Consider the following 15762-nt stretch of genomic DNA (forward strand, 5'->3'; position numbering starts at 1 on the left):
AAACTTTAGAAGGGCACCTGGTTGGAGAATCCTGTAATAGACTATAGACTTCTTTGCACACGAGTATGAGTTACCAAGAGCCTCAGGCGCAAATGCCCCCTTCTTCTTCTAGCATGGCGTACGAGGATTGTTTACAATTTTTAGATTATTTGTATGTATTTACTTTAAATGGTTTTTAGGGTGCCTTTAAGGGTAGAATGCTTAATCACAGTTTGGAACGACGTCCAGAACAAGACAAATTATGGTTAATCTGAACAATGGTTGGTCTGTTGAAACAAGCCAACTTTAAACCATGGATTATGAAGCTGGTTCATTTCAACAAACAGTAGTTAAGATTAACCACAGTTTAGGATAATCTACATTAATTGTGGTTAATCTAAAATGGAAGGAGAAGCTTCCAACCTTCTCTTAGCCGTGCCAAAGGTGAAAAGGGGAGGGAAAGCACATGAGCTGGAGGGTCACTGCAGCTCATCCTTGTAACATTAAAACATAATTTAGGTCAGCCTCCCCAAAGCCCCCTCCCCAATGTTTGGAATTTCATCTCCCATCAGCACCAGCCAGCAGGGCCAATGGTCAGGAATTCTGGGAGTTGTGGTCCAAAATATCTGGAAGTCATCAGATTGGGTAAGGCTGGTTTAGATTATGTGTAAATACAGACAATGCATGAGGTTGGGGGAAATGAGGCGATTGCTTCAATGCTTACAGCAGCTGAGTTTACCTCAAACTTGAGGCACCTCAGAAATAACGGGAAATGTCCACCTTTCATTATGGCCTTACCTTCTGGTTCATTCTTGATAAGCTCCTCCATTTTTCGCTGTTTTAGAGTGTCCACAACATCCGCTAGGCTGCCTTTACGCCTTTCGGGCGTTCCAAGGGCTGTGTTGGAGAAAGACTCTCCACCTTGACGCCCACCTTCTTCTGCCTTTGAGGGTGAGGTAGATGAGTTGTGTGGGGCAAATGAAGACATCACTTTATTGCCATCAACTTCCTGAAAGGGAAACGAGACCAGATGAAACACCTCTCTTTGAAAAAGAAAGAAAGAAAGAAAGAAAGGCATCATGTGCACGTACGCAAAGAAAAGCAAGATGAATAAATAAAAATGAAAATGAAAAATAGCCATCCTTTGCTCCCAAGAGTCCATTTTTCTTTGTTCCGCTGTCAAAACCTTTATTTAGGGGGTGTGGGTGGAGGGTGAAAGAAGGGGGGGGGGGAGAAAAATAGCTTCAAAAACACAGAGAACAAAGCCTTTTCCGTCAAGGATAAACTAAGATTACAGACCGAAGTGAGAAAAGGTTAGAAACATTACATATATTTTCCTCCAAATGAGAACTGTTAACGTTCACAGGTTTTCCAATAACAATGGTATGGATTACCTTTAATTGTTTGCTCCTTTTCAACTTTTTATGTCCAATCTTGGAGGACTTCCTGTGTGTTTTTTTCTTTTTGCCTAAGAACCATTGATTTCCTGTATCCTCTTTTTTGAAAAAATGTGCTTAATATTAGGATAAGTAGTTGCTCTTGAAACGAAAGAATAACCAGATAGTAAATGCTCCATACCACATTGGTGTCAACCCCCAACTTACATATTAAGTAACTACCTTCTCCCTAAGGATAAGATCATTGTGATGTTTCTAATTTATTCGTTGCCCCACTCTCTGCTTCCATCTCCCTTTTACTTTTCTTTTTTTAAAAGACTCTTTTAAAGACGAGGCTTCCGGCACAAAGGTGGTCCTAATGATGCTTGCAAACGGCGAACCCAATGACACACGGACACACTTTCCTCCTGCAAAGGTGAGATCTAGCTCTCATTAAAGTCACCAAGGATATTCTCACCTATTTTAATGGATTTGACTCTTAATAGCCACATTCTGGTCTGTCCTGATTAGACGAGACTTCTTCACACCATCTGATATTTCAAACATATTCCCCTCCCTCCCTAACCTTTTGGCGTTTTATTTGCTCCCACCCCCCCACGCCCCCTTTGGAAATTCTCTTTTTATGTCTTGATGTTTATGTATCTTGAACTGTCTCTTCTATTGCTGCTCTATAATTGTGTTGACCGTCTTCACATAGATCTGAGCCAGCAAAGTCTTGCCTACACAATACGTTTGCAATATTAGATTGTAAGCCTATGCGGCAGGGTCTTGCGATTTACTGTTTTACTCTGTACAGCACCATGTACATTGATGGTGCTATATAAATAAATAAATAAATATAATAATAATAATAATAATAATAATAATAATAATAATAATAATAATTTTAAGTTGCCACAAGGATCATGGCAACTTTTAAAACTCACACGACAGTGTCCTCTTTTAGGTACAACACTTTCTGGTTGATTTTAAAGGCGGATTTATACATTATGGCCTCCCCTTTCCACACATGGCAGTATCACCACACAACAACCCTGCTGGATTATATCAAACGTCCATCTAATCTAGCATCTGCTTCTGATAATTGCCAGTCAAATTCTTCTAGGTAGGGCACAATCAGAGCAGAAAAGACCCCCCTTCCCTTTTCCAGTTGGTGAAGAGAAAGTGGATAGGGAGACATGTTTTCTCCTACTCTCGTTATATTAGAACCTGGGATCATCCCACCTTCACCCAGCACATAAACTATGGGATTTGCTGCCACAAGGTGAAGTGATGGCCAGCAATTTGGATGGCTTTAAAAGGGGGTTAGACAAGGTTCTGGAGGAGAAGGCTATCAATGGGTACTAGTTCTGATGGTTAAATGATACCTCCAGTATCAGAGGTAGTAAGCCTAAGTGCACCAATTGCTGGGGAACATGGGTGGGAGGGTGCTGTTGCATTCATGTTCTGTTTGTGTGTTTCCTGTGAGCAGCTGGTTGGGCATGGTGTGATCAGAAAGCTGGACTACATAGACCCTTGGTCTGATCCAGCAAGGCTCTTCTTGTATTATTACATCCTGTTGCTTGTCCACAGCATCTGGTATGTAGAGGGGCACCATCTCTGAACATGAGGCTTTTAAATCTGTTGGACACTCACCTGAAGTGACTCCTTACCTATACCTATAAACAGGGATGGGTGAATCTGTCAATCCCAACTTCACTCAATTTCACTTGGGTTCTTATTTTTACCCACTGCTAGATTCATTCTGTTTTACTTTCACATCAGGTAGCTATTTTTTATTTTATTATCTTCCACATGGAATATTTTCAGGTGCATTTTTTCAAAATATATGCATTTTGTTTGCATTTCTCCCCACACATATGTATTTTCATACACTCTTTTTCAAATGCATGTCTTTTTAAAAAAAAACAAAACAAAACAGTTCTTCCTATTGAATCACATTTCCCCAAATATACACACTTTTTGTATGCCGCTACCATCCCTGGTTCGTGAACTGTATGGCCAGCTTCAGAAATGTATGGATTTCAACGGCCAGTTGCATTCCGGTTTGTGTTCAGGTTCAAGAAGTGCTTTTTTTTAAAAAAAAGTTGAAATGTAAATAGAATGAACTTTTTGCCCATTTTCCAATTTATAAGGCTGCATAAAGTGGATTTTTACTTGGAAGTTGGGTTTTTGCTGGGGTAGATCAGCAAGCCTAAACTGTAGACTGACCTAACTGATTCAGAAAGTTATGTCCAAACACAGACTCCCTCCCTGGGGATGAAACAACTATGCAATCCCTTAACCAGCCCAACAGACAAATTTGCAGAATTTCAGCACATGATCATGAGGGTAATTTTAATAAAACTAGGGACATCAAAATGGGAAAATAGACCCTCCAATGAGGCTGCTCAAGATTTTCTGACCCTTAGCCACTACACCAGTGTGGTGTAGTGGCTAAAGTGTTGGACTGGGAATCGGGAGATCCGGGTTCTAGTCCCCAGTTGGTCATGGAAACCCACTGGGCAACTTTGGGCCAGTCACGGACTCTCAGCCCAACCCACCTCAAGGGGCTGTTATTATTGTGAGGATAAAAATGGAGAGAAGAATTTTGCCTTGGGTTCCTTGGAGGAAAAAAGGTGGGATATACTGTAAATGCAACATATATAATTTAGAGGAGCAGCATAAAAAAAAAAAGACCACATCAGTCTTTATATTTGTTTGACTGTAGTCAATTTACGCCATGTCATTTTCCCATTGTGATTATGTAGGAACGTAAATCCCATGAGTTGTAAAGCTTTCTGTTCTTGAAAACAAAAAGCCAATGCATCCCAAAAGCGAGAAATCAGATTGGAGTAAAGAATTCTGCTTTTCCCAGAAGTCCAGAATTTAGAAATTTGTAAAGGAGGAAATCGGTCAAAAACCTAAAGTTCCTGTTGCAGTTATGACTTCAGTGAGTGATCTTTTACAAGTCAGGTCACTGTTCTTAGCCACAGTTCCTAATCTGCAAAATAGCATTTATGACAAACTGGACTGAAAGACTTTTGGAATTGGATATGATTAAGATTTTGATGTGATTTCATTAATTTCCATATATCCTGGTGTACAAGTTTTCAGGTTACAAAGTATCACAGGTGAGCAGAGTACTGCACTATACATCCATAGAATCATAGAATCATAGAATCATAGAACAGCAGAGTTAGAAGGGCCCCATAAGGCCATCAAGTCCAACCCTCTGCTCAGTGCAGGAATCCCTTAAAGCATCCCTGACAGATGGTTGTCCAGCTGCCTTTTGAAGACCTCTAGGGTGGGAGAGCCCACAACCTCCCTAGGCAATGGGTTCCATTGTCATACTGCTCTAACAGTCAGGAAGTTTTTCTTCCTGATGTCCAGCCAGAAATAGGATTATGGTATAGCCCTTTTTGGACCAGAGCACTTCAGCATTCATATAGGGAGAGTCACAGCATCTCCACCATATGAAATAACACCCCCCCCCCAAAAAAAAACCCACACATGGAAAGCTAGCATATCAGAGCCAAAGCACACATCACTTTAAAGGCATAACAAGTAGTGAGGTATGTGGATCAGGACCCTAATGGGATGGGGGCTTTAATCCCTTCTTCCCCCATTGTGGCCCAAATCTGAATCAGTTCACCCCCAGCCACCCCACACACATACCACAATTTCTATTGCTGAAGAGTGATCCGTTTGCTTTTGAGGGCAGACCTTTTTCCCTTCACATGCTAGCTTTCTAAAGGATAGACACTTGACATAAGGAAGCATTCAAATATGCAATCTTACACCTGTAGTCTGAGGTCTGGGAAAAACTGTACCATGTGATATTTCTGAAAATGTCTTTGCAATTTTGCCACACTACCAGTAGATTTGCTGTAAACTTTTTTATATACACATACACATACATACATGTGCTTACATCAAACTAAAGGGGAGCATATTCGCTAGTTTGCACCTTTTAGTCAAGTGCTTGACAGAAAACTGATGCCAAAGCTCAAATGACAGGTATATAGGATGAATACCTGAAAAGCAGGGACCTTTTCTTCCCATTCTCTGAGCACAAATTAGGATTATTTAACACATTAGCTTCTCTTTGACACTACATGCAGCCAACCTTTGGACTCACAGTCAGGGTAGTTAAATATCACAATAAGACAAATGTTCTCAACTCTCAAACTCTGTGCTTGTCATTAGACCAGGGGCTCTGATCCTGGTCTGGGGTCTGCACATGGGAATCAGGGTGGTTTCAGTTAGTCTGGATAAATCATTCAAAGCAACGAACTCACTGAACTATTCTTTCAAAGCTTTCTAAGAGAGACAGATCTCTCTCCAAAGAGACACCAGTCTCAATCCAAGCATGTGTTTCTAGGAAGCGTTTGACAAAGATACAATTAAAAGGCAAAGTACATCAGATTTGGGGTGGGGGAGATAAAGCACCCTGAACTACAGTTGCAATTTGGGCAGGAGCAATTATGATAAAGGTGGGATTGCTTCTTATAATACTTCAGAAATGCGGAAACCTGGTAAATGGCAGTCACTAGCCCCTTGGCAAATGAGCTGGTTCTATCTTGGCTTCCCCACCCTCACCCCGTTTCAGGAATATTCACTCTTTACCAGGAATCCATTCACCTGTTCAAGTTTGATTCAACTTCAGCCTCTGGCTATGTTAATCCTTCTAACAGTTTTATGAGGTTAACAGCTGTCTCCATGAATGGAGACCTGAGGATGTTCTTTTACACTGCGAATCCCTTGCTAATACGTGCTGCTACAACGACAGGCAACGCAAGGAAAAAACTTTCTTTTAACAACAACAACAAGCAAGCAAGCAAGCAAGCAAGAAACCCCCAGATGCTTGTGATCTCATTTGCCACAATACCTGATACTGATTCTCCTTTTCTCACTTCAAAGAGCAGCAGAGAAGTCCCTTGGAACCTGTAGTTGAGGTACTATCACTTCCCTTTCCACCCACCTTCTGCCCCCCACCCCAAGAATAAATAAATTAAACATATATATTGTGTGTTCTGAATACATCCAGAGCTAATCGCAGCAAACGTTGCTATTCTAAGTGCCAAAGAGGTTTCCCACCAGTGACAGAACATCCCTCTTCCAAGGTTTAATGATAAAACAGGCTTCTGCCCTTTCGCGATGAGGTCAATAATCTTCCTTTGTTAATCTTGATGAAGCTTTGCTTAATCTAGCCCCCTTGTCACCTTTGTGATTGACAGGTAAAGTCACGTCACCGGACAATGGACTTTATTCTCATCCTGAACATTCTCTCTCTCTCTCTCTCTCTCTCTCTGTTTTTCTAGGTTAGCTAGCAGTCCCATTTCTTTCCTAAACAGTGAAATCATTTCGTAAGAAATCTTTATTCTAACTGTGCTAAAAAGGTCGGCCATATTTATCTTTGGAAGATAATTGGTTCCTCCATGCTCCAGGAAGTAGAGTTAAAACACAATTTCTCAGGAACACATTGGATATCACTCACAATGAGTTCTGTCGTATTCCCCCCCCCCACATTATTTTATCATATCATACAACTTCATATCATACATTGCGTCACAGCAACAGTCATTCTTCAATCACCATTCAAGAGCCAAAAAGTAAGACAAGAACAGGCAGACAAGAACAATGGATAAAATGTAAAACTCTTTAAAATAAAAAAGGGATGATGGTGATTTTTGCTACCATCATTCTCTGTGGCAGAACGGTGCCCTATTTCTCCTCAAGAAGACTGCTGTGGATAGGCAGCGCTGATGTCACCCTGGCATCATTCAGCTCATGCCTGATGAACTGTATCTTGTTCCCTTTTATGCAGAAAGGTAGGGCTGTGCATGGACCCCCTGATCCACTTCAGAGTCCGATCTGGACCTTCTGAATCAGGCCCGATCTGCCTTGGACTGATCCAGACCTCCGCCGATCCGCCTCAGAGCCGGAGCTGAGATTCGGACCTCCGAATCGCAATGCAGATGCATTTCTCCATAGAGTTCCATTGGGAGAAATAAACATCTATAACTTTTTCATTTTTCAAGATAGCAACATGAAATTATCTGAGCTTATAGATGGGTTTGTGGTCGTCATCTGTGGAAATTTTGAGAACAATCTGTTCACAGGGTTTGAATCGATTTGGAAGGGTACAATCCACTCCGGACCGATCCGGAGACCCCCCAAACTGCCTTGGATCGGTGATTCACAGGTCCAAATTACCCCGATCTGCTTTGGATTCGGGGTTTGGAACCAAGGCGGTACACAGCCCTACAGAAAGGCAGGTAGGAGGTTGGTTCCCACCCAGTGGCAGCTCCAGGTTTTTGAGGGCCTTTGGGCAAGACAGCCTCAGTGGGGCCCATCCCTCAATGAGTCTACCTTCTCTCACCCCCCCACCATTTTCACCAGTTCCAATTGCTCTGCATCCTCTTTTTCATCATTGCTACCACTTGCTTGCTTGACAGGCAAAAAACCAAGTGAGCAAGTAGGCAGTGACACCTACTGCTCCTCCTTCTCACCACCATCGTTGTCTGGGGCAGGGCAAGAGGGAGATGAACAAGCAGGCTGCAATGGTGAGAAGGAGCAAATCCACGGGGTCTTGCTAGTGGGCCCCAACTGGGGTGTGGGCCATCATGAGTTCTGGCAGGTAGCCTGTGGCTCAGCTCACAAACACCAACTGAGCTGGAAGCTCCGGGGAAATCCACTGGGCCCCAAGAGGGCTGGTATTCATTGTGCCAGACATCCCTATTGTGGACTAAGACCAGAAAAGTGAACAATGGCCCCTCCAGCATTGTGGACAACTCTGACCATCTATCCTAAATAGGAATGGCCAAGTTCATCCATTTCAGTTTCTCTCAGTTTCTCATTTTTCTAATCTTAAGTTTTGCCTGTCTTCAACTAGGAGAACAGTTTCAGTTCAGTTTGCATGGACATTCATCTCCGTTTTGTGTGCATTTCTCCTAATACTTGTTTTTTTATGCAATTTGCCCAATATGCATTTTTGATCCTAGCAATTTTCCTAATATAATGCATTTCTGAACGTTATTTTCACTAATACACACATTTAATGTGCATATTACTTTAATATAGACATTGTTTTTACTCGAGAAGTCCATTGCAAAATTTGGAGAATTGCAAATCTGAAAGGATAACTGAATATCAGTTTGCGGAATGGTCTAAAATTAAGTAAATTCACCTTAAAAGGTGAACCAAAAGAATTTCCCCCATCCTTAATCCCAAACTATGGGCTAGTCAGACACCTCTCAGTTCCTGCATCCCAGAGGCTTGAGAGTTTCTCCACAGTCTTCAGCTTTGGGGGTTGGCAGAGAGATTGCATGCTTCCCCTGTTCTCAGGAATGGAACCTACATTTGGATGAATTGTAGAGGGTCTGGTGTGTCAGCCAGCTGCTGAAGGACATTGATCCATGCTATGAGACATCCACATTCAAGATGCAGGTAGGTCAGTGTCCAATATTTGTAAAGAGCAGAGGAAGAGAGTGCGAGAAAGAGGGAGTTTGGGGAAGCCACAACAAGAAGTAGCTTGCTACTGTCACCATAGGAACATAGTGAAAGCTGTCAGAAGAAGACTCATCCAAGCCAAAATAAGCCAAAGCATAAGAAGAAGTATAAGAGAAGATTGTTCCAGAAATCGGTTCTCTGGTACAGGGTTAAAAGAATATATGTTGCCATTTCATCTATGATCCTCAAGATGATGAAGGCAGCCTTTTAAGTCTTTTGGAGTTTCGTTAATTTATATCAACATGGGATTTAACTCACAGTCTAATTCTTGACTATGGGTGATGTCTCAAGTGTTTGTATTTCCATGGCGAAGATTGTAGACTTGAATAGACAGATTGTCTCATAGACATTTCCTTTCCCATTCATGATCACATCACACCTCCCAGCTTATGTCAACCACAGTAATGGTTTATTTAGGAAAAGAAATATTAGTTCACATAACACTTGGCTCTTACTCAAGTTGTGCATGATTTTTGTCTTGTTGAACATAGGCTGGAGACAGATGGGAGTTTTCCAGAGAACTTAGGTGTTATGATGGAGCCATCACTGACTGTGGTGTGTCCACTCATTCCCCCGCCCTGTTCCCTAGTGCCCATTGATCATTTTTGCCAATCAAACTGGTTTTGCAGCATTTCCCAAACCAACAAAACCATGCCCAATGGTGGTTCTTTTATACCACCTTCAATTCTCCAAATTGTCAAGCAACAGAGTTAAGTCCATTGTGTAATGTGGCTACAGTTCTCCTAATTTCCTCAGTCCTCATGTTTGTGTGCCCTGTCGTACAATATACAAAACTTGCAGGAAAACTCTGAAATTCAAACCTGACATCATCCAGCATCATCAAATGTTGTGTCTCCTAGATGCAAACTGGAAGCAACAAGAAAATGAATGAAGGTTGCTAACTTCCTCTCCAAAGACCACCAGCAAACACTTTACAGACCACAAATTATAGACTGAGAGTCATCACTGACTTTAGTAAAAGCTTTCTCCTCCCTTTGCTGTCATCCCCCCACATCACTCTCCCACCAACAGACTGAGCCCTGAATTGTTCGTTGACCTGAGCTAATCCAATGGCCTGTATTTGGGTAATTACAAGCCAGAAAGCTATGAACATAACTGCCCATCTGAGGACAGTAATGAATGGATAAGCAAGTTTGCGGATGCAATTTTGGAGGTCTCCACTGGAGAAAAAAAAAAAACTTAGAATGGGTTTTCCAGCTAAAGATTGTGTTTAATGATCTGTTCTGTTGTTTTTCCAAACTTGAATTGTTTCATCTATTGTTTAGTTAGCTGTCTTTGGGCCACAGCTTAAATCCCATTGTGGATGCACAGAGGTGGATGCACATGGCAAGAGGTGGGTGTATATGGCAAGACGGCCCTCCTACTTGTAGTTGACCACCACATGGTGCCTGCATTGAGCAGAGGTTTGGACTTGAAGGCCTTATAGGCCCCTTCCAACTCTACTATTCTATGATTCTATGACCTCCAATGTTCACAATGTCATTGGAGGTATTTCTTGGGATCCATTTCTGAAAGAGATAAGGATCAGTTCGAAATGAAGGGGGAGTGATTCTTTACCATGCAGAAAGTTTCAGGTTTGATCCCTGGAAACTCTAGGAAGGCGTGGAATGGAAGTCTACCTAAAACCCTGGAGAAGTCGCTGCCAGTCAGTGTCAACAGTACTGGTTAGACAGTAACTTAGTATAAGACATCTCCTTATGATCCAACTAAAAATAAAAAGCGTTATGCATCAGAACTATTGCTTTGACCCATATGCAGATTTAAATTGAAGTGCAGTAAAAACTTTATCCTATTTACTCAGAGCTGTGTCCCACATCTTCCCAATGGAGCTCACTCAGTACTAAGTATGTTTAGGATTGTAGCCTAAAGCTCACAAGACTAACCAATAGTTTTATTTTATTTTTATTTTTTTCAGTCTGGTTGCAGTCCTAATAAAGAGGAATGGAACAGAAAATAAGTGCAGTTCTAGACAAGTTATTATCACTGAGACATTTATTCTATTCTACTGCAAGAGCTAATATATATTGGAAGTGGCCTATAAGGCCATTGAGTCCAACCCCCTACTTAATGCAGGAATCCACCTCAAAGCATCGCTGACAGATGGTTGTCCAGCTGCCTCTTAAAGGCCTCTAGTGTGAGAGAGGCCACCACCTCCTTAGGTAACTGGCTCCACTGTCGTACTGCTCTAACAGTCAGGAAGTTTTTCCTGATGTCCAGCTGGAATCTGGCTTCCTGTAACTTGAGCCCATGATTCTGTGTCCTGCACTCTGGGATGACCAAGATGAGATCCTGGCCCTGGTCTGTATGACAATTTTTCAAGTATTTGAAGAGTGCTATCATGTCTCCCCTCAATCTTCTCTTCTCCAGGCTAAACATGCCCAGTTCTTTCAGTCTCTCCTCATAGGGCTTTGTTTCCAGACCTTTGATCATCCTCATTGCAGTCTACTGAACCCCTTTCAGCTTGTCTACATCCAAATGCACAAAGCAAACACTAAAGCTATAGCAATGTCTATAAGAACATAAGAAGAGTCCTGCTGGATCGGGCCAAGGGTCCATCTAGTTCAGCACTCTGTTCACACAGTGGCTAATCAGCTGTCAAAGCAGGACACGCAGGACAAGGGTGCAACAGCACCCTCCCGCCCATGTCCCCCAGTGACTGCTGTATATAGGCCTCTGATACTGGAAATGCTTTAGGTAAAAGCCAATTACTCCTCCTACTCCACCCGCGATCTCTCTTGTGTGTGTCTCTCCATCACCCAACTTCCCACCCCATCTTACAACCACCTCTTTTTACTGGCAAGGGGGTACAGGGAGCCATTCATTAAACAAGCCTTCCTTTAGTTTTTTTCACCCTATTGGCCATTCAGTCTCACCAGCAGACGGCTTCCTCATGTGATAACATTACATTCCTCTAAAAAAAGAAGAACAGGAAAAAGGGGGTACAAAAATAAGGGCTCTAACCACGCCTTTAGCTTTGGGGAGAGACAGCGCCAGTGGTCTGTTTGGGTCCCTAGGGTTAAGGAAGAGTCTCACCATCCAATGAAAGCAGGGCCCAGTGCTCTAGAGACTAAATAAAACGATGAGAAAACTATTTATCTCCCCTCCACATGCTGAATTTTCCTTGACTTAATTTGATGCCATTACTCTCTTAATGTTCCCTTTCACCACCCGCGTCCAACCTCTTCTCCCTCCTTGGTGTCTGTGCGAGTTGACATCCTTTCAGGCAGTTATCCTGCCACATTTAGCCCTTCTGGATACATATTTAGCTCTCTCAATCTTTCCCCACTAATGAGTTCCTGAAGCCCTTTCATCATTTCCCTTGCTCGCATCTGAAATCCCTCCAATTTGTTGACATCTTTTGAGGTGCCTGGAATTGAACACAATATTTTACATGTAATCTGACCAGAAGCCATGAAGAGTGGGACAATTACCTCCTTGTTACCTCCTTTTCTCCCTTCCATGTCTCAGAGGAAGCTCGGATCTAATTTGCTCTGTCACACCTAAACCTTTTTTTTCCACTATTACTCCTTTTCCAAGTGATTTCCTCCCCTTGATTATCTGGGTTTCGCATTATTTTCTTTCCCTATCTGCATTAAACTGTAATTTTACAAGCACAGCCTCATTTCATAATTCCCACTGATAACATATTTTTAACCTCTCTTCCTATTATTTCTCTCTCTTGACTGGTGATGAATTTGAAATGTAACTAATCTCTTTTGTACTCATTTCTTTAAAAAAAACGAAAGGAAAACACACACACACACACCAGCATTTGCCCATACAATGGCCAGAGTATCTATTCTAAACATTTTTTTTTAAAAAAAAGACCCACTCCTTCTCCATAGAAAATTTTATTCTTACCCCAAAGCATCAGTTGAGAGAAATTGTTGTCATTTAATGAATGTGCAGTCCAGAGCTGAAATCCTATAGAATGCTTCTACCCACTTACAGATGGAAGAAAAAGTCTATTTCTGCTCCGTATCACTTTTGCATATGTTCACTCATAAACCCTTTTCATCGTGTTTCTGCATTAATCTGCACCTCTTTAAATTATTCTTTTTTAAAATAAACATTCACATTTAAAACACTTATGTATTTTAAATGCATTTTTACTCCAAATAAACCCTTTTTTTTAATCTTTTAAATGATTTAATTCTATGGATGGTATAACCGTATTTTTTTTTTAAAAAAAAAACTTTTGTATATTTCTGTTTATATGTTTTCACTATATATGTTTTAATTTTGTAAAGCTGCCTTGAGTCCCAGCTGGGAATAATAATAATAATAATAATAATAATAATAATAATAATAATAATAATAATAATTTAACTGAGAATTGTATCAGAACATCTGGAGAGTGAGAAAGTCAGTGGGCAATTAGGTGGAATGGAGCAACCTGGAAGAGGGCATGGCTGGCTGGCTGGCTGGCAGGGCCCCTGAATAGGAGCCATCCATGTTGCAACATTTTGTTGCAGGCCCACTTGTTTATTATTATAGTAGGCATGACACCAAAATGTTGGAATAAAGCCTTGCAGAAACAACCAAGCCAAATTCAAAAAGGCCTGTACAGGCATCCTTGTCCCAACGAGCGCATGAAAGCACGTTGCTGTGACAGGGATGTATCGTTTGACTAATAGAGCTTGGCTTTAAACAATCTGGTGTTTCTAGACTTCAGATCTATAAAGAGCAAATCTGAGGGTCTGATCCAGCCAGGTATCGCTGTGCCTAACAGCACTGAACTGATACGCATCGAGGGTTCTACAAAAACCCCTCTGAAATCCATTCATTATACTTAGCAACATCAAACAGAGAAAAATAATTAAAAAGCCCCCATTGAGCACCTAGAGACCTTGAGCACAGACAGGGGGTGAACACAAAGGCAGGGTATTTGGTTACAAGAGTCGTACTTCATCTTTTTAATTATTTTTTTTTATGGCAGATTTGGTGGCTTGTCAGGGATTTACACCCCCCCTTCCTATCTTTCATTTTTAATGACTATGCACTGAACATGCATGATGTGTGCCCAGGTAAAGAATCGTATAAGTGGACTTAAAGAATATTAACCGATTGAGAGATGTGTCCAAGTGTGGATGCTCATATAATAATAATAATAATAATAATAATAATAATAATAATAATAATGCCAGAATAAATTAAATTGTCCAGAGGAACAGTGTAAACAATGTGCTAATAACAGTATAACTAGGTTACGTGCAGACAAATTAGTCTCTTTCCAGTGGGATCCTTCATCGGGGTCAGCAGGGCTGGGCTCCTGTTGAGGACCCACAACCTAGCAGGGACACACTGACAAGAGCTCTCCGGACTTCACCTCTTCACCATCACCACTTGCTTGTTCACCTACCTCTCATTCTGGCTCAGGGCATGTCTAGACGTGTCGATATCCCGGAGATCACCCCAGGATCATCCCTGTACATCCACATGACGCACAGGGGATTCCGGGAGCAGGCAGGGATGATTCCTCCCTTTCCCTGGGATATTGGCATACCCTTTAATCCCAGTTTTTCCCATGGTCTCAGGCTTGTCCCAAGACCGCTGGACGTGCAGCCGGCTGACCCGGTTTGTCCCAGCTCCTCGCGAGTAACTTCTGGGATCTTCAATGAAAGGGGTTTTTATGGTGGGAGAAACTGGAACAGTTAGAGACAAAAAAGTTAATTATGGATCTGCACTGGTATTCGCCTCCCCTCTACTCCCTCCATACAACCCAGTGATCCTGCATCAGCCAATATGGAAGACCAAGATAGCAGCCTCCGACATGAAGGAGGCCAAATAGGCGCATGGCCAGCTTTCAGATAACGGTAGGCCTTTTACAGAAAAAGAAGAGGAACTACTTAGAAACATGTGCTCCCGTTTTTAAGGAGTTGCACACTGCACCGCCACATCCTGATCATTCATTAAAAGAGGCAGGCATGGAGGCGGGGGGCATTTTTAATTGTACAGTTTCTGCATGCATGTTCTAGTCTCCCTATGTCTCTGCACAGACTATAGCCAAGTTGAGCTAACCAACTGTTTCACCAACCCATGAGAAGCAGAGCCCAAGACATATGCCTGTCTGCTTGCAATCATCATAGAATCATAGAATCATAGAATAGCAGAGTTAGAAGGGGCCTACAAGGCCATCGAGTCCAACCCCCTGCTCAATGCAGGTATCCACCCTAAAGCATCCCTGACAGATGGTTGTCCAGCTGCCTCTTGAAAGCCTCTAGTGTGGGAGAGCCCACAACCTCCCTAGGTAACTGGTTCCATTGTCATACTGCTCTAACAATCAGGAAGTTTTTCCTGATGTCCAGCTGGAATCTGGCTTCCTTTAACTTGAGCCCGTTATTCCGTGTCCTGCATTCTGGGAGGATCGAGAAGAGATCCTGGCCTTCCTCTGTGTGACAACCTTTTAAGTATTTGAAGAGTGCTATCATGTCTCCCCTAAGTCTTCTCTTCTCCAGGCTAAACATGCCCAGTTCTTTCAGTCTCTCTTCATAGGGCTTTGTTTCCAGACCCCTGATCATCCTGGTTGCCCTCCTCTGAACACGCTCCAGGGGCTCTTCCACACGTCATTCTCGGGGTGCTTCCATCCACCCCCAGTGCATCCCAAGAACGAGCGGGTAACTTGCCTGGTGAAGAGACGAGGAAGACATGTCCTCGCCGCCGCTGCCGCCGCCACCCAGCTTCCTCCGCGCCGGACAGGACGAATAGCTCGGTGGAAGAAGGCCAGGTCTGGCGCGAAGGAAGCTGGGTGGCGCTGGCGCCGGCGAGGACGTGTCTTCCTCGTCTCTTCACCAGGCAAGTTACACGCTCGTTCTCAGGGTGCACTGGGGACGGATGGAAACGCCCCGAGAACGATGTGTGGAAGAGCCCC

At 42.6% G+C, this 15762-nt stretch overlaps 1 protein-coding gene across 7 annotated transcripts in view; it reads right to left on the bottom strand.

Annotated features, from left to right (window-relative positions):
* The window catches only part of SOX5 (SRY-box transcription factor 5), a 606763-nt gene that overhangs the window by 391978 nt on the left and 199023 nt on the right, over positions 1–15762 (bottom strand). For 6 of the 7 annotated variants that reach the window (XM_063134784.1, XM_063134786.1, XM_063134785.1 and 3 more), the window contains exon 3: positions 778–988. The exons of the other annotated variant lie outside the window; for it this stretch is intronic. In XM_063134784.1, the coding sequence (XP_062990854.1) occupies positions 778–988 (211 nt within the window). The remainder of the gene's footprint in view (positions 1–777; positions 989–15762) is intronic. 7 annotated transcript variants of the gene reach the window in all.

This window comes from Elgaria multicarinata, chromosome 9 (assembly GCF_023053635.1).
Source record: "Elgaria multicarinata webbii isolate HBS135686 ecotype San Diego chromosome 9, rElgMul1.1.pri, whole genome shotgun sequence".
Lineage (NCBI taxonomy): Eukaryota > Metazoa > Chordata > Lepidosauria > Squamata > Anguidae > Elgaria > Elgaria multicarinata.